General features: G+C 43.5%; 1 protein-coding gene and 1 non-coding gene across 3 annotated transcripts in view; one reads left to right on the forward strand and one right to left on the reverse strand.

The window, feature by feature from the left end:
* The window catches only part of FSHR (follicle stimulating hormone receptor), a 190,401-nt gene extending 165,890 nt beyond the window's left edge, over positions 1 to 24,511 (forward strand). The window contains exons 9-10 of one of the 2 annotated variants that reach the window (XM_069583374.1): positions 17,707 to 17,892; positions 23,055 to 24,511. In XM_069583374.1, coding sequence (XP_069439475.1) covers positions 17,707 to 17,892; positions 23,055 to 24,288 — 1,420 coding nt within the window. In that variant the 3' untranslated portion in view covers positions 24,289 to 24,511. The remainder of the gene's footprint in view (positions 1 to 17,706; positions 17,893 to 23,054) is intronic. The other variant, XM_069583375.1, reaches the window with a different exon arrangement.
* LOC138438369 (U6 spliceosomal RNA) lies at positions 12,657 to 12,763 on the reverse strand. The gene has a single exon (XR_011256308.1). It is a non-coding gene; the product is annotated as a U6 spliceosomal RNA (small nuclear RNA).
* Positions 24,512 to 24,896: the final 385 nt, after the last annotated feature.

Below are 24,896 nucleotides of genomic sequence, written 5' to 3' on the forward strand. Positions count from 1 at the left end.
TTGCCTCAATTCCTGAGCTCTTTAGATGCCTCCAGTGCCTCATGCCACTGTATCAGCACCTCTCCTTCTATTGTTGCTTGCTCTGAGTGACTTCACTTTCACTTTTCACTTTCATGCATTGGAGAAGGAAATGGCAACCCACTCCAGTGTTCTTGCCTGGAGAATCCCAGGGATAGGGGAGCCTGGTGGGCTGCCATCTATGGGGTCGCACAGAGTCAGACACGACTGAAGCGATGCAGCAGCAGCAGCACCTTCATTTCTACCACCAGGAGTGACTTTCCTCTGGTTTTATTTGCCCCTGCTCTTCTCTTCCACATGGGTCACTCCAACCCCCAGCTCTTCATTGACAATCTCTGCTAACAGGAAATTCCTCCTCCTGAAACTCTCACAGCCTTCATGGCTGAAGGGCCCAGATCTGCAAGACCTTCTTTAAAATGTATTTCCTCAGGCTCTAAGCAAGACCCACTACATCTATGGACAAATGTACTACAGGAAGAAGAAAGGTATCCAGAAGGAAAGAGTCAAATACAAGAAGCAATAGTAAGCAAAGAAACAGATAAACATGTGAACAGATGTAAAGGTTTGCAGAATGACTGTTACATAGCTATCCTGAGGTGAGTTCAGGCACTTGCGAGCCACTAGCTTGTACCTCTTACTTGGCAGTCAGTACATAGGTTATTTACTTACCCACCTACCATCTATCAACATCACTTTCATTTTCACCAAAAAGCTTTCCAGTTCACCCTTGAGCAACACAGGTTTGAACTGCATGAGTCCACTTACATATGGATACTTTTCAATAAATATGTACTGTCTGCAGTTGGTTGAGTCCTTGATGCAGAACTATGGATAAGAAAGGCAGGGCCATGGGACTTGAGCATCTATGGATTGTGGTGTCTGCACTGGATCCCGGAACCAATTCCCCACAGACACCAGGGGGCAGCTGCATTCTCCTTCAGGTTGGAACCCGTGCATCTCTAGAATGAAATCCTGTGTGGCAGAGCAGAAATTCTATTAATGATTATTAATGATGATAAAGGATCTGCTGTAACTTTTATATGGGACTCTGTCTCTTTGAATAAGTTCAAAGCCCATTCCAGAATGCCTGGTTTCAGAGAGGCAACATGTATGAAAGAAGGGATGGTTGCATAATTAAAGCAGAGATGCCAGAGAAGACTACCTAGGTTTAAAACCAGTTCTCTCACCTCTCTAAACCTCAGTTTCCTCACCTAAAACAATGACAGGAACAATATTATCCATGTCCTAATACTGTTTGAAGCTTAATAATAATAATATATATGTAAGTGTATGTGTATATACATATATTGAGTGAATATACATATATTCACTCATTGAACAGATAGATTTTTAAGCTTCAGCCCTATGCTATGCACCGTATATAGTGCAAGGAACAAAAGTTCTTCCTCACAGAAAGCTTATATTCTTATAAAGGAGAGTCAGATAACAGAACTAAATAAGCAACTTAATATATTGAACTATCATTATGTATGCTATCAAGTGTCAAGTAGGAGCTGGGTGTAACAAATGGGGAGTGCCAGGCATACAGTCCCTGTACTTCAATACACAAAGTCCTTAGAACTTGTAGGGCTTCCCTGGTGGATGCAGGAGACGTGGGTTCGATCCCTAGATCAGGAAGATCTCCAGAGGAGGCAATGGCAACCCATTCCAGTATTCTTGCCTGGAGAATCACATGAACAGAGGAGCCTGGGGGGCTACAGTCCACGGGATCACAAAGAGTCGGACATGACTGAGTGACTAACACACTTAGAACTTGTAATGCTTAGTCAGTGTTTCTTATTCTTAGAGTACCTGGGAGACAAACAGAGAAAGTGTATTTGATGTCTTTGACCCGGAGATCAACAGTGTGTTAATTTCACTTAGTGAACAGTCCTAAAGGTTTTGAATGTGCCTAAACCAGCACCCCTATCTTTCATGGCAGAACATGTCTGTGATGGGGTAGGTTTCCACATGTGACCTGCACCAGGTACACTATGACATTGCAGCACCTGAACTACTGTCTGCTACTGAAGCTGGACAGGCTCTCATCTAGCTCATCACCCAGCTGAGGACACCAGAGCCAGAAATGGGAAATAACCTGCTAACCATCACACTGTTGTTGCTGCTAAGTCGCTTCAGTCGTGTCCGACTCTGCGACCCCAGAGACAGCAGTCCCTGGGATTCTCCAGGCAAGAACACTGGAGTGGGTTGCCATTTCCTTCTCCAATGCATGAAAGTGAAAAGTGAAAGTGAAGTTGTGTCCGACTCTTCGTGACCCCATGGACTGCAGCCTACCAGGCTCCTCCATCCATGGGATTTTCCAGGCAAGAGCACTGGAGTGGGGTGCCATTGCCTTCTCCGTCACACTGCTGCCCTAAGTGGCAGAGCCTGGACCAGAAACTAGGTCTCCTGCCTCATATCCTATGCATTGCCACCATACCATGTCACCTAAAGTACCTCAGTAGATCCAACTGAACATCTCAAAGGGACTCTCAATTTACTGTGAACTAAAATAGGGGGAAAAATAACTATAAGCACCAGAGCCCACCCCCAGCCCAAGAACACTAGTAAAAGGTACACACACACAGCATAGAAGAACATCCCTTGATGTTGATAAGTAGGTCCCAGGCTGAGGCACTACACAGTATGTCTGACCAGGGTCTCCAGTGGAAAACACCAACTCATACCCCCAACCAGCCCTGCCACGAGTGCCAGCAAGAAGAGGGATGACATCATCACCAACAGTTTTGCAGAGTCCTCAAGTTACAGGCCCTTTTCCACACTTTCACTACAGGAACAGTGAGTAAAATTTACAGAAAATCGAAAGGAATTTTGAAGCATTTGCCATGACTGAAAAAGGTAGAGGGGCTTCCCGTGTGGCACTAGTCATAAAGAACCCACCTGCCAATGCAGGAGACATAAGAGACACAAATTTGATCCCTGGGTCAGGAAGATCCCCTGGAGAAGGACATGGCAACCCACTCCAGTATTCTTGACTGGAGACTCCCATGGACAGAGGAGCCTGGTGGACTACAGAACATGAGGGGTCACACAGAGTTGGACACGACTGAAACGACTTAGCAAGCATGCCAAAAGGTAGAAAGGGGTAATACATTTCTACATCTTTTCATTTCAATGCATGAGGATATATGTGTAAGATCCTGGCCTACATCCCAGTCTCTAACTGCTGATCACCTCCTCCTTCTCCCCTTAGGGGCAAGAAGGTTGGTCAGCTTAACATCAAGCCTCCTTTTCTGGGGCTTTCAGGTTAGTCTGCAGATGTCTTCCCAGCCTCTCTGGCTGCTAACCTGGGGCTTTAGGACTTACTCTAACCTCTATTTCCAGCCTTATGTGCCAATCCCAGGTAAACCCTGGCCTGAAGGCTGTTTGTTTAGTGTGTGTGCAGAGTACAAGCCCATGCTGGTGCTGTGGGTTCATGGGTAGGAGAAGTGTGTGTAGACTGCTCAGCCCACCGTAGGCGCAGCTCAGGCTAGGGCTGTGACTGTGGCTTGGGTCAGATTCCTCTCACTGAACATCAGACTGTGATGTGAGTATTTGCATGGAGAAGGCTTCCTGGAGAATGCTCTTGGAGCCTGTGGGGAGTACCTGATGGAAGCAGAATCAGGCTAAGAGGGAAGTTGAACTACCATGCATTTGCAACAGAAGCTTCGGCTGATTCTAGGGGGAGCTCTGGAGTTAGAACGGCCCTTCAGAGTTGACTGAATTAACGCAAGGGGCTGATCCTCTTCATCAACAGTCACTGAGTGCAGGCAGGCCCGGAGGAGACGTCAAGTCTTGGGTAAGTCAGGTGAGGGCAAATCCCAGAGCAGAACTCAGCAACAGGCCACCTCAGCGGTAAGTGGTCCTCAAATGCCCTTAAGCCACAGTTCTAAATTTGACTATGCATCAGAATCACCCAGCATGCTTGTAAAACTCTAGATGGCTAATCCCCACTCCCAGTGGGTTTAACAGGTCAGGGGGTGGCCTGAGAACCTGCATCTCTAATAACTTTGCAGGTGAAGCTGATGTTGCTGGTCCAGAAAGCACACCGAGAATCACAGCCCCTGAACTGAGGCTGGGAGTTGGGAAGCTTGGCCTGGTCTCCATATCTGCTCCAAGAGCCAACAGTGGTGTATCTTCCTCCCAGGAGGCTCAGTGCTTTGCCCCAGTACATATATGCAAGGGATTATAAGGGAGTTAAGGCGAGGGCACCCAAACCAATCATAACTCCTTTCCTGAAGGCAAAAATTTTAGCTGAGTGAAAAGCAGGGAGCCCCTGAACACCTGAGGGTGCAATTACGAGATGTTCCATTGCAAAGAGAAATAGATGCAGAGAAAGTGAGGGGCACACAGACAATCTCCATTGAGTTTCCAAGAGCAGTCTAGCATCCTGATTTCCCCCTCATGAGTCTTGACCTTGAACATCAGCAGCCATCTGAGTTTTCACCTTATACTCTGAACTCACTCAAGTTTTCTTTTATTTTTTTAAAGCAATCAAGCACTTGCTGTTTCCTTGGGAAACCGTTTCCTGTGGGGAAAATTTAATGCATTGCCTTTGCAGGCTGGAGCCAGTACAATCATATTCTGATGGTTTATCAAATTGATTTGGCTATAGCTCAGATTCATTTGATAGTTCAGATTCAAACACTGAGTTATTTGTATAAGAATGATTCTCTTCCATTACCAGTATACCCACAGTCCTATAGATAGTAAATTGCCTTTTTATTCCACCTGGGATCATGAAAGAGAGGTCTTCTAGCCATCTGTCAGTGTAGTATACACCAGAAATGTGCTCTCGCTTATGGAAATGATTGACCTGTAATAACATCTTTGCTGGGAAAAATAGAAATTGTTCAAATCAAATTTGTGGCACTGGCTATAATGCACTTTATTAAACAGGGCACTGAACACAATTTAACGCCTGCCTCTCCTGACTCAGCATCTTATTACTGACTGCTGTTTCCCTTTCTGCTTTGTAGCTCAAAATCAAGGATGCTAACAATGTTGAAACAGTTCAGGATTGCTAAGTCCTGTCAGCCATTGTCTTATGATGTCTCCTGTTGGGACCACTTTTCAGGATTTCAATTTTCAAAACCAGTCACTTCCAGAATGGAGCATGGGTTGAAATGTTAACCAAAGTGGGACCTTATAAAGAAAGGCTGCCATCATGAGACCAGCCTGAAAGACAAGGATTAAAAACACCTGCCCATTACTACCCCTTCTCCTGTCCAGCCCACCAGCCCTAAGAACAGTCAGTAATAAAGCAGACATCCTCACTCATTCACTGAACATAGCAGGGCTTACGTGTCACATACTTGGAAGGTGTTGACTGAGCATCTATTCAATGTGTGTCCAGTACTCTGCTAGATGTGAGGGATGTCCGCTGCTCTTCAGTCGCCAAGTCGTTTCCTATTCTTCATGACCCCACAGACTGCAGCATGCCAGGCTTCTCTGTCCATCACCAACTTCCTCATCCAACACCAACTTGCTCAAACCCATGTCCATTGAGTCAGTGATGCCATCCAACCATCTCATCCTCTGTCATCCCCTTCTCCTCCTGCCTTCAATCTTTCCGAGCATCAGGGTCTTTTCCAATGAGTCAGTTCTTCGCATCAGCATCAATTCTTCCAAAGAGTATTCAGGGTTGATTTTCTTTAAGATTGACTGGTTTGATTTCCTTGCTTTCCAAGGGACTCTAAAGAGTCTTCTCCAGCACCACAATCAGAAAGCATCAGTTCTTCAGCACTCTACCTTCTTTACTATCTAGCTCTCATATCCATACATGACAACTGGAAAGACCATAGCCTTGTCTATATAGTCCTTTGTCAGCAAAGTTATGTCTTTTCTTTTTAACACACTGTCTAGGTTTGTCATAACTTTCCTGACAAGAAGCAATTGTCTTCCAATTTCATGGCTGCAGTCACTATTCACAGTAATTTTAGAGCCCAAAAGAGGAAATCTACTTTTTACCCTTCCACCTTTACTCTTCTACTTGCTATGAAGTGATGGGACTGGATGCCATGATCTTTACTTTTTTAATACTGAGTTTAAAGCCGGCTTTTTCACTCTCTTCCTTCACTCTCATCAAGAGGCTCTCTAGTTCCTCTTTGCTTTCTGCCATTAGAGTGGTATCATCCACATATCTGAGGTTGTTGATATTTCTCCAAGAAATCTTGATACCAGCTTGTAACTCATCCAACCCGGCATTTTGCATGATGTGCTCTGAGTATAAGTTAAATAAACAGGGTGACAATAAATAACCTTGTCTTTCAGTTCAGTCGCTCAGTCGTGTCTGACTCTTTGCGACCCCATGGATTGAAGCACACCAGGCCTTCCTGTCCATCACCAACTCCCAGAGTTCACTCAGACTCACATCCATTGAGTCAGTGATGCCATCCAGCCATCTCATCCTCTGTCATCCCCTTCTCCTCCTGCCTCCAATCCCTCCCAGCATCAGGGTCTTTTCCAATGAGTCAACTCTTTGCATGAGGTGGCCAGAGTATTGGAGTTTTAGCTTCAACATCAGTCCTTCCAATGAACACCCAGGGCTGATCTCCTTCAGAATGGACTGGTTGGATCTCCTTGCAGTCCAAGGGACTCTCAAGAGTTTTCTCCAACACCACAGTTCAAAAACATCAATTCTTCGGTGCTCAGCTTTCTTCACAGTCCAACTCTCACATCCATACATGACCACTGGAAAAACCATAGCCTTGACTAGACGGACCTTTGTTGGCAAAGTAATATCTCTGCTTTTCAATATACTATCTAGGTTAGTCATAATTTTCCTTCCAAGGAGTAAGCATCTTTTAATTTTATGGCTGCAGTCACCATCTGCAGTGATTTTGGAGCCTTGTCGTACTCCTTTTTAAATCCGGAGCCAGTCAGTCGTTCCATTCAGGGTTCTAACTGTTGCTTCTTGACTCACATACAGGTTTCTCAGGAGACAGGTAAGATGGCCTGGTATCCCCACCTCTTTAAGAGTTTCCCACAGTTTGTTAGGATCCACACAAAGGCTTTAGCATAGTCAATGAAACAGAGGTAGATGTTTTTTCTGAAATTCTCTTGCCTTCTCTGTGATCCAGCAAATGTTGGCAATTTGATCTCCGGTTCCTCTGCCTTTTCTAGACCCAGTTGGAACATCCAGAAGGTCTCGGTTTATGTAATGTAAAGTTTATCTTGGAGAATTTTGAGGACAACCTTACTAGCATGGGAGATGAGTGCCATTGTCCAGTGGTCTGAACATTCTTTAGTACTGTACTTCTTGGGAATTGGGATGAGAATTGATCTTCTCCAGTCCTGTGGCTACTGCTGGGTTTTCCAAATTAACTGACAAATTGAATGCAGAACTTTTATAGCACTCTGCTGGAAGTCCATCACCTCCACAAGCTTTATCGGCAGCAGTGGTTCCTAAGGCCCACTTGACTTCACACTCCAGAATGTCTGGCTCTGAGTGAGAGACTACACCATCGTGATTGTCCAGGTCATTAAGATATTTTTTGTGCAGTTCTTCTGTGTATTCTTTCCATCTCTTCTTGATCTATTCTGCTTCTATTAGGTCTTTGCCATTTCTGTGCTTTATTGTGCCCATCTTCGGATGGATGTGATGGAAATAGAGACTCAAAAACAAACAGTACCAGCCCCAAGTTATCTCATTCTGGTAGAGGGACAAAAGCTACTGCGCAGAACTATAATCTCTGCAGAAATTCACAGGAGGTTTTAGTAACAGAGCAGACACCCAATAAATCTTTGCCATGTGATACAGTGACTTGACAGATGAGGTGACAGTGTGAGGAGGTAAGCTCTCACCTCACGTCCATCTGTGTAACAGCCATTCCATCCCCTTCCAACCTTCAATCCTTTCTCCTTCCAATCATTTAATAATGAATGAACATCTACTGTGTGCCCTGTTTAAGGCTCTCAAGACTAATCTAATAAAATCACAGCGTTCAATAAGTCATTCTTCTGCTCAAAGAAACTCTAAACTCTTCCACCTGGCTTTCAAGGCTCAGAGATCAAATCCCATCCTGTGGTTCCCTTAATTACTCAAAATTTGGTTGCTCAGAATCACCCTTCTGCACACCCCTCGCTGCTGTGCTTTGTGTTCTGGGCCTTTCTCCAAGCCTACCCTTAGCCAGTAGTCACAACAAACCCACTTCCATGAAGATGTGAATAACTGATAATGCCTTGTTTTTCTATTCCCCCTGGGGATATTTGCATCCTAAGAGTGGAATATGCTTTTACAAAGGAATTAAAATCTAACATTAGATTTTCAGGCCACATGGAAGGAACTGTCAGTGACTAGACCCTGTGTGTCTGTGTATTTATGTTAGCGGAACAGAGCAAAAGTGATAATATTTACAGTTTAAGTCTCACTCCATGCCGAACAGTATCTACTTATCCCCTCTTTGTTCCTACTGATATGAATGTTTATAGATTTTTCTTAACCTGTGGAGGTACCAGAGAAACATTTTTCTGTCAGTCCAAAATAAGGAAGTCTTATGATAGTTTCCTTGTTTGATTGCCCTAGCAAGTGTCCAGTATGCTTGAAATAAACACTTCTACAAACACTTTTACTACCCAGGAACCATTTCTGCTAAAGAATTGGCTTTACCAAACTCTAAGTGACTCAGCATCTCTCTCCTACCAACCACTCTCTCCTTTCAACATCTACCAGCAGAAGAACTGGATCCCGAGATACTGACAAGATGCCACAGTCTTCCAGAAGTGGAGCCACCTAGCACAAATGACAGCAACTCACATATTTTGCAGCTGCGATGAGGAGTCCGCAATATAAGCTAGCTCCAGGACACTGAACAGAGAGATAGGCACCAATGCTTCCCAAGCAGACCTCCCCATCCAACTCCTAGTCACTGAACCACACACAGGTCAACCCATTCAGCACATTATTCTACTGAGTCTTTAATCTGTGTCTATCTCCTTGTAAACTTTGCACAAGGATGCTCCCTTCCTTGGTTCCTTTGATACTCTCAGTCACAAATAATTGCCTGCTGCAGAAGCACCGTTAAGCTGAGCTCCTTTTAAATCCAAATTTCCTCTCTCAGTTTGCCTTGCACACTTCTCTCTTTAGAATTGCTCTCCTGTAAGACTTCCTTCACTTTCTCATAATGCTAAGGCATCTCTGCTAATCAGACAACTCTCCACTGAGTAGATTTCTCGAGCCCAGCCCTGTGCCAAATGCCAGGTAGAACACGAAAGTACCTTAGTAATTCCTGTTCTCAGAGCATCTAAAATCTAGCTGAGGAGACAAAACAAATATACATGAAAAGTTGAACAGTATGAAACAATGGAAGAGACAGTACAAGGTACCAGACCTTTGTACGTACAAGAGGTCAGAAGACATCACAGCTGGCTGGGGTGATCTGTTTCCTTTCCTAATCCTCCATCAGGGCCATTCCTTAGCCTGTCTTTGAACAAAGCAACTGTTTTCTGGGTGCTTACTATTTAGAAGGCATTGCTGAAAATGCAAGGAGTCCTCTGCCCTACAAGAGAGATAAAATGCAAATACAAAGAGTTAGTATACAAAGAAAAAGATGGTAAGTGAGAGAGGCAGAAAGGTATAGACTATAGTGCTATTTGCACTCTTAATGGCTTTCAAGGACAAATGCTTCTACAGCTGTTAAAAACGATGGAGATGATGGGAGTCAATGTGAATCTGTTGAGTTCTCTATTTCTACATAAAAGCTATCCTTAAACTCAGTGGTTTAAAGCAATTGTTCCATTTTGTCCACAGTTTTGTTTCAGAAGTTTGGGTAGCTTGTCTCTGATCCACGTGATGTCAGCTCAGGTGGCTGGGTCAGGGGGATGTACTGCAAGTTGTCCTCTTCACTCAAGTATCTGGTGCTCCTTGGTACCTCTCTACACACAGACACACACATACACATACACACACACAGAGCATCTTATCCTCCAGACCCTCTGTACCTGGCTTAGACTTTTTTCAGCATGGCACTAGCAGGGCATTCAGAGTTCTTGCATGGCAGCTTAGGGCTCTGTAAGATTTAGAAGCTATCAGTGCTCTTAGAAGCAAGGTCCAGAACTGGCAGAGTAACACTTTCATCATACTCTACTGCAGTCCAAAGATATCACGGGGATTCAAGGGAAGGGCAAGTAGACCCTCTGTGGAAGAGCATGAAGAAATTGTAGTCATTTTTAATCAACGTACAGAGTCAATGAGAAAAATATGATGGCATTGCATGCGATATAAAAATTTATTTTGGGAAATCTTCATTAATGTGGTTTTTGTATATTCTACAATTAAGAGGTGAAGGCATAACTAAGAAATAGAGTCTTCTGTTTTCTATCACTTGATTTTAGAAATATTAAAAATGTTAATGGTAAGTAATAAATAATCACCCTGGTTTAAATTATTCCTGAAGGACTTTGTTTATGCCTTCATCTCAGTCCCCATAGGAAGCCTTGAGCTGTTTTAGACAAACAGGCAATCTTTGCTCCCTTCCATATTTGAGGGAAAAAATAAAAGCCCATGTACCAGGCAAAATAAAAACTTGGTCCCAGGGACCAGAATTTGAGTGTCAATAGCAGAACTGGTCAGAGGAGCAATTGCCTGAAGAGAGAAACTGGAGAGAATTTTTTTAGGGCAGAAAAGAAAGTTGAGAATCTCTGCAGCAATAGAAAGGCTAAGTGTTGACCAGGCTAGGACAGCTGGATCTTTCAGCATCAGAGAGTGAAGACTCACCACAGGGACAAAGGTTCATGGATCGACTCTTTTATATTTATTTTTTTATTTTTACTTTATTTTACTTTACAATACTGTATTTGTTTTGCCATACATTGACATGAATCCACCACAGGTGTATACAAGCTCCCAATCCTGAATCCCCCTCCCACCTCCCACCCCATATCTGCACCAGCCCCAAGCATCCTGTATCCTGTATCTAACATAGACTGGCACTTCATTTCTTACATGATAGTAAACATGTTTCAATGTCATTCTCCCAAATCATTCCACCCTCTCCCTCAGAGTCCAAAAGTCCGTTCTATACATCTGTGTCTTTTTTGCTGTCTCACATACAGGGTTATCATTACCATGTTTCTAAATTCCGTATATATGTGTTAGGATACTGTATTGGTGTTTTTCTTTCTGGCTTACTTCACTCTGTATAATCGGCTCCAGTTTCATCCATCTCATCAGAACTGATTCAAATGAATTCTTTTTAAGGGCTGAGTAATACTCCATTGTGTATATGTACCACAGCTTTCTTATCCATTCATCTGCTGATGGACATCTAGGTTGTTTCCATGTCCTAGCTATTACAAACAGTGCTGCAATGAACATTGGGGTACATGTGTCTCTTTCAATTCTGGTTTCCTTGGTGTGTATGCCCAGCAGTAGGATTGCTGGGTCATAAGGCAGCTCTATTTGCAATTTTTAAAGGAATCTCCACACTGTTTTCCATAGTGGCTGTATTAGTTTGCATTCCCACCAACAGTGTAAGAGGGTTCCGTTTTCGCCACACCCTCTCCAGCATTTATTGCTTGCAGACTTTTGGATTGCAGCCATTCTGACTGGTGTGAGATGGTACCTCATTGTGGTCTTGATTTGCATTTCTCTGATAATGAGTGATGTTGAGCATCTTTTGATGTGTTTGTAAGCCATCCGTATGTCTTCTTTGGAGAAATGCCTATTTAGTTCTTTGGCCCATTTTTTGATTGGGTCGTTTATTTTTCTGGAGTTGAGCTGCATAAGTTGCTTGTATATTTTTGAGATTAGTTGTTTGTCAGTTGCTTCATTTGCTATTGTTTTCTCCCATTCAGAAGGCTGTCTTTTCACCTTACTTATAGTTTCCTTTGTTGTGCAGAAGCTTTTAATTTTAACTAGGTCCCATTTGTTTATTTTTGCTTTTATTTCCAGTATTCTGGGAGGTGGATCATAGAGGATCCTGCTGTGATTTATGTCGGAGAGTGTTTTACCTATGTTCTCCTCTAGGAGTTTTATAGTTTCTGGTCTTACATTTAGATCTTTAATCCATTTTGAGTTTATTTTTGTGTGTGGTGTTAGAAAGTGATCTAGTTTCATTCTTTTACAAGTGGTTGACCAGTTTTCCCAGCACCACTTGTTAAAGAGATTGTCTTTACTCCATTGTATATTCTTGCCTCCTTTGTCAAAGATAAGGTGTCCATAGGTGTGTGGATTTATCTCTGGGCTTTCTATTTTGTTCCATTGATCTATATTTCTGCCTTTGTGCCAGTACCATACTGTCTTAATGACTGTGGCTTTGTAGTAGAGCCTGAAGTCAGGCAGGTTGATTCCTCCAGTTCCATTCTTCTTTCTCAAGATTGCTTTGGCTATTCGAGGTTCTTTGTATTTCCATACAAATCTTGAAATTATTTGTTCTAGTTCTGTGAAAAATACCGCTGGTAGCTTGATAGGGATTGCATTGAATCTGTAGATTGCTTTGGGTAGTATACTCATTTTCACTATATTGATTCTTCCGATCCATGAACATGGTATATTTCTTCATCCATTAGTGTTCTCTTTGTTTTCTTTCATCAGTGTTTTATAGTTTTCTACATATAGGTCTTTAGTTTCTTTAGGTAGGTATATTCCTAAGTATTTTATTCTTTTCATTGCAATGGTGAATGGAATTGTTTCCTTAAAAAATATGGAACGCTTCACGAATTTGTGTGTCATCCTTGCGCAGGGGCCATGCTAATCTTCTCTGTATCGTTCCAATTTTAGTATATGTGCTGCCGAAGCGAGCACCATGGATGGACTCTTAATTCCAGGGACCCCCAGCTCCACAGAATTAGAATACACAGGCAAGAACTAGAAAAGAGACCTTGGAACACCAAGAACATTTATCCTGTGGTGATAGCAATAAACGTTGTGAGAAGCAGTTAAATTCCAGATATATGTGGAAGGTAAAGCCAAGTTATTTTGCTGAGGGTGGGTACACAGGGTCTGAGAGAAAGAAGAGTCAAGGGTGACTTCCAAGTTTTGCATGAACAACAGGAAAGGCTGCAAGTAGAGAAGGTTTGGGATAAGATCGGGAGCTCAATGTTTAATATCTAAAGCTTTCTCTGCCTATTAGACATCCAAATAGAGATAATAAGGAAACAGGAGTGATGGGATGAGCAAGCAAAAGTCAGCAAGCACACTGAAGTATTTGAATGATAGCACTGACAACTGCACTCATCTCACACGCCAGTAAAGTAATGCTCAAAATTCTCCAAGCCAGGCTTCAGCAATACGTGAACTGTGAAATTCCTGATGTTCAAGCTGGTTTTAGAAAAAGCAGAGGAACCAGAGATCAAATTGCCAACATCCGCTGGATCATCAAAAAAGCAAGAGTTCCAGAAAAACATCTATTTCTGCTTTATTGACTATGCCCAAAGCCTTTGACTGTGTGGATCACAGGAAACTGTGGAAAATTCTGAGAGAGATGGGAATACCAGACCACCTGACCTGTCTCTTTAGAAATTTGTATGCAGGTCAGGAAGCAACAGTTAGAACTGGACATGGAACAACAGACTGGTTCCAAATAGGAAAAGGAGTATGTCAAGGCTGTATATTGTCATCCTGCTTATTTAACTTCTATGCAGAGTACATCAGGAGAAACGCTGGAAGAAGCACAAGCTGGGATCAAGATGGCTAGGAGAAATATCAATAACCTCAGATATGCAGATGATACCACCCTTATGGCAGAAAGTAAAGAGGAACTAAAAAGCCTCTTGATGAAAGTGAAAGAGGAGAGTGAAAAAGTTGGCTTGAAGCTCAACATTCAGAAAACGAAGATCATAGCATCTGGTCCCATCTCTTCATGGGAAATAGATGGGAAAACAGTGAAAAGTGTCAGACTTTATTTTGGAGGGCTCCAAAATCACTGCAGATGGTGACTACAGCCATGAAATTAAAAGATGCTTACTCCTTGGAAGGAAAGTTATGACCAACCTAGATAGCATATTCAAAAGCAGAGACATTACTTTGCCAACAAAGGTCCATCGAGTCAAGGCTATGGTTTTTCCAGTGGTCATGTATGGATGTGAGAGTTGGACTGTGAAGAAGGCTGAGTACCAAAGAATTGATGCTTTTGAACTGTGGTGTTGGAGAAGACTCTTGAGAGTCCCTTGGACTGCAAGGAGATCCAACCAGTCCATTCTGAAGGAGATCAGCCCTGGGATTTCTTTGGAAGGAATGATGCTAAAGCTGAAAATCCAGTACTTTGGCCACTTCATGTGAAGAGTTGAGTCATTGGAAAAGACTCTGATGCTGGGAGGAACTGGGGGCAGGAGAAGGGGATGACAGAGGATGAGATGGCTGGATGGAATCACTGACTTGATGGACATGAGTCTGAGTGAACTCCAGGAGTTGGTGATGGACAGGGAGGCCTGGCGTGCTACAATTCATGGGGTCGCAGAGAGTCAGACACAACTGAGTGACTGAACTGAACTGATTGACAAATTTATCTGTTGGGTATCTAACAAGGAGGGGCTCTAAGTAAAATACACAGAGGTATTACATCAAGATAATTATTAACTCTGAAAATGTAAATTTCCCTAGTATCAAGCAGGGAATTAGCAGCCCAGGGATTAGCAAAGGTAGATAATTGCTACTAATCCTAGACTGTAAAGGCAAGTGAGGATGTGATCTAATTGAAGCACAGAGCTGGGATGGCTGGTAGCTGCTGGATCCTCCACAGATCTGCGTGATGAAGCTGGAGTCACAGAGGAGCCGCTGCCTGAGGCAGAGGAGGGATGAGAAATGCCCCCGCTTCACCCTTCCTCCCACTTGCCAATCCCACCAGTGCCATGTGCTCAATACAACTGAAGGCTGATTGACAAGGTGGTGCCTGGGAAATGGAAACTTTAGAGGCCATCTCTCCTGCAAGACAGAGCAGAACACAAAAAGGGCACAGAATGGAAGTGAGTGAAATCAGGCAAAGACCAGCACATCATATTCAGTGCTTTGTACCTCATTGGAAGTGCAATGGAGAATCACTGACTAGTTATAAGCAGAAAGTCACAATCTGATTGGGATTCACCCAATCTGTAGTGTAACAATTGCATTAGAGCTAGATGGCCAGGATGATTAATTAAATTCATTAATTAAATTAGTAATTTAAATTAAAGTAAATTAATTAAAATTAATTAATATCAACTTGACTGAGTCATGGGGTGCCCAAATAGCTGGTAAAATATTATTCTTGAGTGTATCTGTGAGAGTGTTTTCATAAGACATTAGCACTGGATTAAATAGACTGAGTAAAGAAGATTCACCCTCCCCAGTGTGGGCGGGCATCATCTAATCAGTTGAGGGCCCTCACAGAACAAAAAGGCAGAGGGAAGGCAAGTGTTTTTCCTTTCTTGAGCTGAAATATCTATCTTCTGGCATTGGACATCAGAACTCCTGGTTCTTGGTCTTCCAACTCTGGGACTTAAACCAGTGACCTCCTTAGTTCTCAGGCTTTTGTCTCTGACTGAATTATAGCACAAATGTTTCTGGTTCTCCAGCTTGCAGATGGTATATCATGAAACTTCTCAGCCTCCAAAATCATGTGAGTCAAATTCCATAATAAATATCCTCATATATCTCTCTATATCCTATCAGTTCTGTTTCTCTTAAGAAACTTAATACAATGATCACAAGAAGAACAGTTTTTGAGACTGTTGTCTCTCTAGGCAGAGATTATAGTGACAGACTAAAGTTGTGTCCAAGGAAAGTGGACCAATTTGAAACAAATGTGAAAGTTGGGCTTGCAAAAACAAGAAATTGAGTCCAAGGGAGGGAGAGGGAGGAGTCAAGGATAACTCCCAGGTTTCTATCCTGAACAGCACAGGGAAATGGAGGAGTCATTTGCTGAAATAAGGAAAACAAAAGGAGGAAGATAGTTAAAAAGAAGATGGTGAATTCAGTTTTGATACTTGCCAGTCATCAAAGGGGTGAGATCTGATGGACAATGGATTATATGGGTCTGGGGTTCAGAACTAGGATCTAAACTGGGATATACACAGAGGAGCCATCAGCATATACCTGGTATCTGAAATCAAGGAAGTAAGATCACCTGGGAAGATTATGTACAGTCAGAAAGGGGCCTGAGTTTAGAGGAACTCCAACAGATAGAGAAAAATCAAAATCAGAAATAAGCCAAAGTAAATGTCAGAAGAAATTTAAAAGAATGTGATGCCAAGAAAAAGGGAAATGCATTTTACGCATGAAATGTAACTGAAAAATCAAGAAGGTTAGAACTAAGATGTGACCTTAATGAGTACTGTTTCACTAGGGGTTGGGAAGAAACTGAGTTGGATTAGGAAATGAGAAAATAGTGACATCAAGTATGGACAACTAGTATAAGAAGTTTGCTTGGAAAAGGAAGAGACAAACAGGGCAGCAGTTATGAGTGGGTTTCACTGGACAATAGGAAGCATTCTAAATTTTTGAGCAAGAGAATAAATGGCCCTATGAAAATAAGACTTTGAGAAAGTAATTTTCACCAGACTAGGAGAACATCTGGGGTAGCAGATATATATTTACACCCTGAAGTTTCATTGCTCCGAGTGCCTACTGTTTTGACTTAGAGGAAATGCAGATATTAGAAGATTCTCCTTTACCAAGTATACCCAAGGATGCTTGAAATGAGTCCATCCAGTCATCACTACCACCCCCTTCAGAAGCACTCATTACGGCCAGCCTACTGACCCCCAAAGTCTAAGCCAGTACCACTTAAATCTCCTTGCACCTACCAGCTGGTCACAGTTGTTTTGAAGGTTGCAGCTGCTAACAGCGCTGCCAGAAAATTGCCCATGTCACTGGTGTTGCTGCCAGCAAGGATGGGACTCTGGAGCCCTCCAGGGACAGGAACCTGGTTAAAATGTTCATTTCCATTTTAGACCTTGGGTCACCAAGGCATAGAGTCTCCAACAAAGCAAGAACAACTCTGTGCGTATGTGTGATGTTTTCTGATGACAGCTACCTGTCATCAAGAGCTGTCTGTTGCTTAGGAGGTTTTCTATGTACTTTAGCTTGTTTAATTCTCACAACCACCCTCTGAGATAGGTATGATTATTACCATTCTTGTTTTACAACTGAGGGAACTGACACATGGGGAAGTGAGGTAACTTGACCAAGGTCACCAATCTAACAGGTAGCAGGGCAGGGTACACACGCAGGCAAGTCTATCCATGGATACCACAGTCATCACCACCACTCCCCCTTGACACTTGGACTTTGGGCTGAGGGTACCTCTGTTGCCCACCTCATACTCCTTCCTCTTATAGTGTGTTCTCTTTGCATCCTTTTCTGAAATGTGGCCACAGATTCCACCCCAGCTCAAGAAATATATTTTTACATCTGGTTTTATGGTGGGGAGGAAGCGGTCTCACTTCCTAGATCCTATGTGATTTAGTGAGCGTCTATTCTAAAAAGACACTGTGGAAGGGGAAAGGGCTACAGTTAAGCCCCAGACCAGCCAGGTTGCTAGTACATCCAGGATACAGAGCAGCCTGTTATCCATATACTCCTACCATGAACACAAGTGCCAAATGTCCCTTTAGACAAATATTTATGCAACTGAGGTGTGTTGGATGAACAAGAGTCTCCCTCCTCCCTCATGTAAAAACAGGTCTACTATGACTGCTATTTTGACTGCTAACACAGCAGAAACATTTGGACTCATAGTAATCGGGTATGCTTGCCTCTTCTCCTTATAGAGATATTTCAAGAACCAGGATCCGTTCCCTGCCTAGCTATGGCTTAGAAAATCTTAAGAAGCTGCGGGCCAAGTCAACTTACCACTTAAAAAAGCTTCCCAGTCTGGAAAAATTTGTCACACTCGTGGAGGCCAGCCTCACCTACCCCAGCCACTGCTGTGCCTTCGCAAACTGGAGGCGGCAAACGTGAGTGAGTCTTCCCTGTCCAGCCCTTAGCCCTGTTTGGGCATTTCTCCAATGGAGTACTTGGTCCACAACTTCTGCATCCATGATGAAATCCCTTAGGCAAGTTCTAGATCAAAGCCTTAGTGTTGTGTGTGTTTTTTTTTTAATGAGTTCACAAGGACAGCGCTACCCAGATGATGGGCTACCTACCAAATACTAAATAAGCTACTGTGAAAAATGCCAAGCAAGCCTGATTCATAACTGATCCTTAATAAATGTTTCTTCCCTTTTTCCTTTATAACAAAAAGGGTATATACTTAAAGTCCCAAACTCTGCATCCTGTGCCAAAGTGTTAATCACTCAGTTATTCTGACTCTTTGTGACCCCAAGGACTGTAACCCACTAGGCTCCTCTGTCCATGGAATTCTCCAGGCAAGAATAGTGGAGTGAGTTGTCATTCCCTTCTCCAGGAAATCTTCCTCACCTAGGGATCAAACCCAGGTCTCCTTTGCAAATGGTTTCTTTACTGTCTGAGCCGCCAGGGACCATCAAAGTCAGCTTTGGAGGGAGGAAGCAGCGATGTCATAACAGAGATTGATCACATACCCACAGCACATCTCCACCACGCTGCTGCTGCTAAGTCACTTCAGTCGTGTCCAACTCTGTGCAACCCCGTAGATGGCAGCCCACCAGGCTCCCCTGTCCCTGGGATTCTCCAGACAAGAATACTGGAATGGGTTGCCATTTCCTTCTCCAATGCATGCATGCATGCTAAGTCACTTCAGTCATGTCTGACTCTGTGCGACCCTATGGACAGCAGCCCACCAGGTTCCTCTGTCCAAGGGATTCTCTAGGCAAGAATACTCGAGCAGGTTGCCATTTCCTTCTCCATCATGCTAAACCTCCCGAGCTCATCTTCGGAGCTTAGCACCAAAGTGGTGGAGATGTGCTGTGGGTGTGTGATCAATCCCTTTGTTCTTCACAGGGAGAACAAAGAGTCAGACACAACTGCACCGACTTAGCAGCAGCAGCAGCCTAGTATGTAACTGGCTAAAAAGCTGAGGTTGTGGAAAGGGGGTACTTTGAAGTTTACATGTTCCAGATGTTTAAAGGATCCACCAGGGATACAGGTGCTTCCCAGGTGGTTTGGTGGTAAAAAAAAAAAAAAAAAAAAAAAATCCACCTGCCAAGTAGCAGAAGCAGGTTCAATCCCTGGGTCAGGAAGATCCCCTGGAGAAGGAAATGGCAATCCACTCCCATATTCTTGCATGGGAAATCCTATGGCAGGCTACAGTCCATGGGGTTGCAAAAGAGCAGAACACAACTTAGTGACTAAACCACAATAATTGGAGATATAATGTACCGGGTATCAGGAATTCTCCAAGTTCCTGCCTCTCCTGAGCTCACTGACACAATCCATACCAGGCAGTCGCACTCAGTCAGATGATGCCCGGTTCCCACTCTTGCACAGTAGCCCAGCATAAACACAGCTTCTGTGATACTGTTTTACGGCTTAACGTAGCCACTTCTATTATTCAACCTTAACATGCAGACATATCCCCTACTCTAAAGCAAAATAAAACAAAACAGCCAAACAATACACACCCTAAAATGTTTTCAAAGTATTGAAGAGGCAACAGTCCACACTCAGACCCATGTGAAGGGTCGGCAGAAAAGGGGTTGCTCTTCAGAATTCTCACACATCATTAGGGAACTCCCCAGAATCAGACACTCCCTGCAAGTTAGCTCAAGAGCTAGGGAATTCCTTCCTAACAACTAGAATCTTTAAGAGCTTGGGCTGAAGCAGAAGGCCTGCCTCTTTTATATTCCAGAAAGAGATATTCCAGCCAGGCCAGGAAAGATACCAGTTTCACTGCCAAAATCCTGAAACTAAGCACCCCCAGGAGAAATCTCAGAGGATGCTGAGACCACTGAAGGAGCTGCACATCGCGTGCTGTCACGTGTGCATATATTCCTATATACCGTAGGAATATATTCTCTTACTCAGGTGCCCAGACTCCTCTGGTCTCACCACCCCCTGGTAGTGTAGATGCAGCCTCAGGGATCACCCGACTGGAAATCTCCAGGTCTGTCTTACATTGTACCATTGCTTGAAGCGTTTCCTTGTCCCTCTGGACCACTGGGCTCTCACCCTCTCTAGGTCCCTATTTTAAATTACATCAGGGCTTCTCAGGTGTGGCAAAGGAGAGGTCCACAGCTCTTCAAAGAAGACATGCCAAGACAGAGTACAGAAATCACAATGATGTTTAGCGATTGAGCGTCTTCACTTTCATGCATTGGAGAAGGAAATGGCAACCCACTCCAGTGTTCTTGCCTGGAGAATCCCAGGAACGGGGGAGCCTGGTGGACTGCCATCTATAGGGTCACACAGAATCGGACACAACGGCAGTGGAAATCACTTTCTATTTAGCAAATTCACAAACCCACAACAATATGGTTATGCTATTCAGAAGATAATAAACACAGGATTTGTGTTTTAATTGTGTCACTTCATGGTGTACCTTAGTAGCTGTAGTGTGGTTAGGTAATGAAATTTGAGTTTAAAGTTGCATGATGAAACTGTCCCTCAATCTTCACTTGGAAATAATGCCCGAAATGTAAATCTTAGGCCCTGTGGCTGTGAGATTTTGGCCAATGGCCCTTCTGAACTCTCATGGAAAACATCTTATTATCCACTCCCCTCCCTCATTTGTCATTGAACTGGTTATGTCCTTGTCATAGTTCTATACTCAGCTAACATTGTTATTTTGTCTTGTTTTGTTATTTCTTGTACTCAGGAAGTGACTTAGCAGTAGCAGCAGCAGTACTCAGGTGCTTTCTTTCCAGCTAGATTTTAAACTGATGCACTGTGGCATATTCATTAAGTACCCACATAAGGCATGACCCCAATATGAACTCAGTACATAACCACCATCCTCTGTCTTCATATTGCTGATACCTGCCTAGTACTCACTGCCAGGCATATTAAAACTTTGCACCTTTATCTCATTTAAGTTTCACAAAAGTAACAGCACTATTCTCTTCTCACAAAGGCAGAAACCGAGGCTCAGAGACTGTAAACAACTTGACCGATGCCAGTCAGACTCAAACTCTCTGGTCTGCCTATCTTCAAAGCTCAGACTCTGGGCCACTCTGCCATGCACTTCCCAAGTAACTGTACTTTGATTTATTGGGGTCCAGGAGTACCACTTTTTAACTCCACCCCAAACTGAATTGCCAGTTTATTATAATACTTCGGATTGCTGCGGTATTGCAGAGGCAAGACTTTATTTCCCTGGCTTCCATTTTTCTTTCTAGTCTTCTCCCATAGACATACATTGTTTACCATTTCCCCACTCATATCATTAGGTCACTTCTGTTTCAGGAAAGGAAAGCATCAATACTTAACATATACCAGTAGCAGTATCAACAATAAGCATCATCACAGCAGTCAACATAAGCCCCAGGAAGTGAAGGCTGTATCTAGATGGTTAGTCAGATCCATTCCAGTGAACCGAATCCCAGTCTGCAAGTGCCAGGTTACTTACTTCCTGTTCTTAGAACCAGGCTGCCGCCGATCCAATGACTGGAGAAACACAGAGTGATTCTCTTGTTCCCTCTTTGCCTGTCTCTGAGCTTGCCTTACTCTTTTTGCACCATCTCTGGCTAAACCAAAAGATTTTGTGCACGTTTTCAATTCCATATATGTTATTAACTGTTTAACTTCCTTAGTTTCAACTATGACTGATCTAAGTAAGAAGCTCTATCAGTCCCTAAAACAAAACAAAATGACACAGTCTTGGGGCTGGGGGGGAGGGGGGAAGAGTCCATTGGCCCAAAGGAAAAATGACTTCCTGGCAATTCAATTCACTTTCTGGAAGGGAGAGAAGGGAGGAATCGGTTCTCACTAACAGCCCCTCTCCTAGAGGGTCATGGGGAAAGTTCAGTCCAGTCCGTGCCCACTGCAAACTTGACCAACCCCCATCATTCAGTACCTAATGGAAACTTTACCTCTTCCACACCCATCCACTCTCTCCTTCTTACGGTTGGGGGTGAGGGGACAGTCTTTGAATTGTTTTAACACTCACCTCCCCACTCACTTCTGAGATTTTGGTAAGGCTTGAGAAAAATGCAGTCACTCAACAATGCTGTGAGCTTGTCCCTCAGGGAGGGAGGAAATGAATAGGGTGTGTGTGTGTTTCCATTCAAAAGAAGACCCAGTGTGAAACATCCCCATTCCTTAAGACTTTGCTTCAAAACTATTCAGAACTACTACTCCCATCTCTATAAGTGCTATCCACTTGTCTGGATAGAACATTTGTCATCTGCCTTTCATTCAAATCCCTTTTGGAAGTGCCTATATTTTGTTGGCAAGGCCCCTTGTATGCTGGGGTTCAAAGGGGGGAAACTAAGACAGGAAAAGTGGGAAAAGTGACCCCAAGAAGATCCAGCTCCCTAGGGCATGAGTTACAATCCCTCACAACCTGCATTCTCAGGTTGAGATCCTTTTGGGATCTTACTAGCAAACTGCTGAAAATGAGAGAGCCAGGCTTACCTTGCAGACAATGTCTGAGGCCTACTGTGGCCCTTGAGGAGTGAAATAATAAAGAATACACCCCCTCAGTAACATTTCAGGCAAGTTACCAGACCTCCTAGTAGCACAACTACCAAAGAGCCAGGGTCAGAGTTGGCTGGGAACAAACTAAAGACTCTGATCTTCCACTCTATGCAGACAAACTCCCACTTGAGTCAGAGGACAGTCCAGAGCTTCTAGGACTGGGGTTTAGTGTAGAGAAAATGGAATGTATACTACTCAGGCATATGAAGGGAGGGCTGAAGAGAGATGGGGAAGGGAGAGGATGGAGTTGATATCAAGTCTGTAAATTATCTGCACTTAACAGTAAGACTTAGCTAGTCCCAGGCGCCTTCCTCCCCACATTCAGTTTGTGGCCAGATGGTTTCCCGAGTGGGCCATCCAACTCGAGGAATATATACACAAGTTGTTCTGTTCATTTACAGTAAGAAGCATTAACCCTTGAGCTTAGTCTCAAGGGCAGACAAACTGTTAGAAGAAAAAAAAAATCTCAAGAAGAAATCCCATTCTCTACCCTGTGTAAAGACAGTGATATATTTGCCATTCTGGATCCAACATGTTGACTCTGTTCCTTTTTGTATTTTTCTAGCTCTGACCTTCATCCAATTTGCAACAAATCTATTTTAAGGCAAGAAGTTGATGACATGACTCAGGCTAGGGGTCAGAGAATCTCTTTGGCAGAAGATGATGAGCCCAGCTATGCCAAAGGATTTGACATGATGTACAGTGAATTTGACTATGACTTATGCAGTGAAGTGGTTGATGTGACTTGCTCCCCTGAGCCAGACGCATTTAATCCATGTGAAGATATCATGGGGTATGATATTCTCAGAGTCTTGATATGGTTTATTAGCATCCTGGCCATCACTGGGAACATCCTAGTGCTGGTGATCCTGATCACCAGCCAGTATAAACTCACAGTCCCCCGGTTCCTCATGTGCAATCTGGCCTTTGCCGATCTCTGCATTGGAATCTACCTGCTGCTCATAGCCTCAGTTGATGTCCACACCAAAAGCCAGTACCACAACTATGCCATTGACTGGCAAACTGGAGCAGGCTGTGATGCTGCGGGCTTTTTCACTGTCTTTGCCAGTGAGCTTTCAGTCTACACTCTGACCGCCATCACACTGGAAAGATGGCATACCATCACCCACGCCATGCAGCTCGAATGCAAAGTGCAGCTCCGCCATGCTGCCAGCATCATGCTGGTGGGCTGGGTCTTTGCTTTTGCAGTTGCCCTCTTTCCCATCTTTGGCATCAGCAGCTATATGAAGGTGAGCATCTGCCTGCCCATGGACATTGACAGCCCCTTGTCACAGCTCTATGTTATGTCCCTCCTTGTGCTCAATGTCCTGGCCTTTGTGGTCATCTGTGGCTGCTACACTCACATCTACCTCACAGTGAGGAACCCCAACATCACATCCTCTTCTAGTGACACCAAGATAGCCAAGCGCATGGCCATGCTCATCTTCACCGACTTCCTCTGCATGGCGCCCATCTCCTTCTTTGCCATCTCTGCCTCCCTCAAGGTACCCCTCATCACTGTGTCCAAGTCAAAGATCCTCCTGGTCCTGTTCTACCCCATCAACTCCTGTGCCAACCCCTTCCTCTACGCTATCTTCACCAGGAACTTCCGCAGGGATTTCTTCATTCTGCTGAGTAAGTTTGGCTGCTATGAAGTGCAAGCCCAGACCTACAGGTCAGAAACCTCATTCACTGCCCACAACTTGCATCCAAGGAATGGCCACTGCCCCCCAGCTCCCAGGGTTACCAATGGTTCCAATTACACACTCATCCCCCTAAGACATTTAGCCAAAAACTAAAACACAATGTGCAAATGTTTCTGAGTGTTGAATGACAATTAAGTCTTGCCTTTGAAGAATATGTCATGCAAGAGCTGACAGAGCACTTCCACATACTTCATCTAATTTAATCTCCCTGGCACATCCATAAGGTAAATTGGTCAGAAACTATTAACTCCATGTGATTCATTAAGAAACTGAAGACTTCATAACAACATTAATAATTAAAATAATGTAGTACTACATAACATTTGTTCTATCCTTTATAGCATTCAAAGTGCTCTTGTTCAGATCATCTCAACTGATCCCTATAAAAGTCCTATTAAACAGGCAGAACAGGAATTATGCTTGGAGTTTTATAGATGAGGAATGCACAACTCAAAGGGTTAAGTGACTTGTTCAAAACTGCTCAACTTATAAGAAGCAGAGCCAAAATTAAATGTTCTGACTCCCAGAGAACTTGCAAGAGAGGCAGTGCAAGATTTATTCACTCACTCATTCCCTCAATGAATATTCACTGGATATCTATGTGATGCTTTGAAATATGTCAACCTGAGTAGGCTGAACTACATTTCCCAGAATTCCCTTTCTTAAATATTTCCCAAGAAGGTAGGCCACATGAAAGATTT

The sequence above is a fragment of the Ovis canadensis genome, chromosome 3 (assembly GCF_042477335.2).
Source record: "Ovis canadensis isolate MfBH-ARS-UI-01 breed Bighorn chromosome 3, ARS-UI_OviCan_v2, whole genome shotgun sequence".
NCBI lineage: Eukaryota > Metazoa > Chordata > Mammalia > Artiodactyla > Bovidae > Ovis > Ovis canadensis.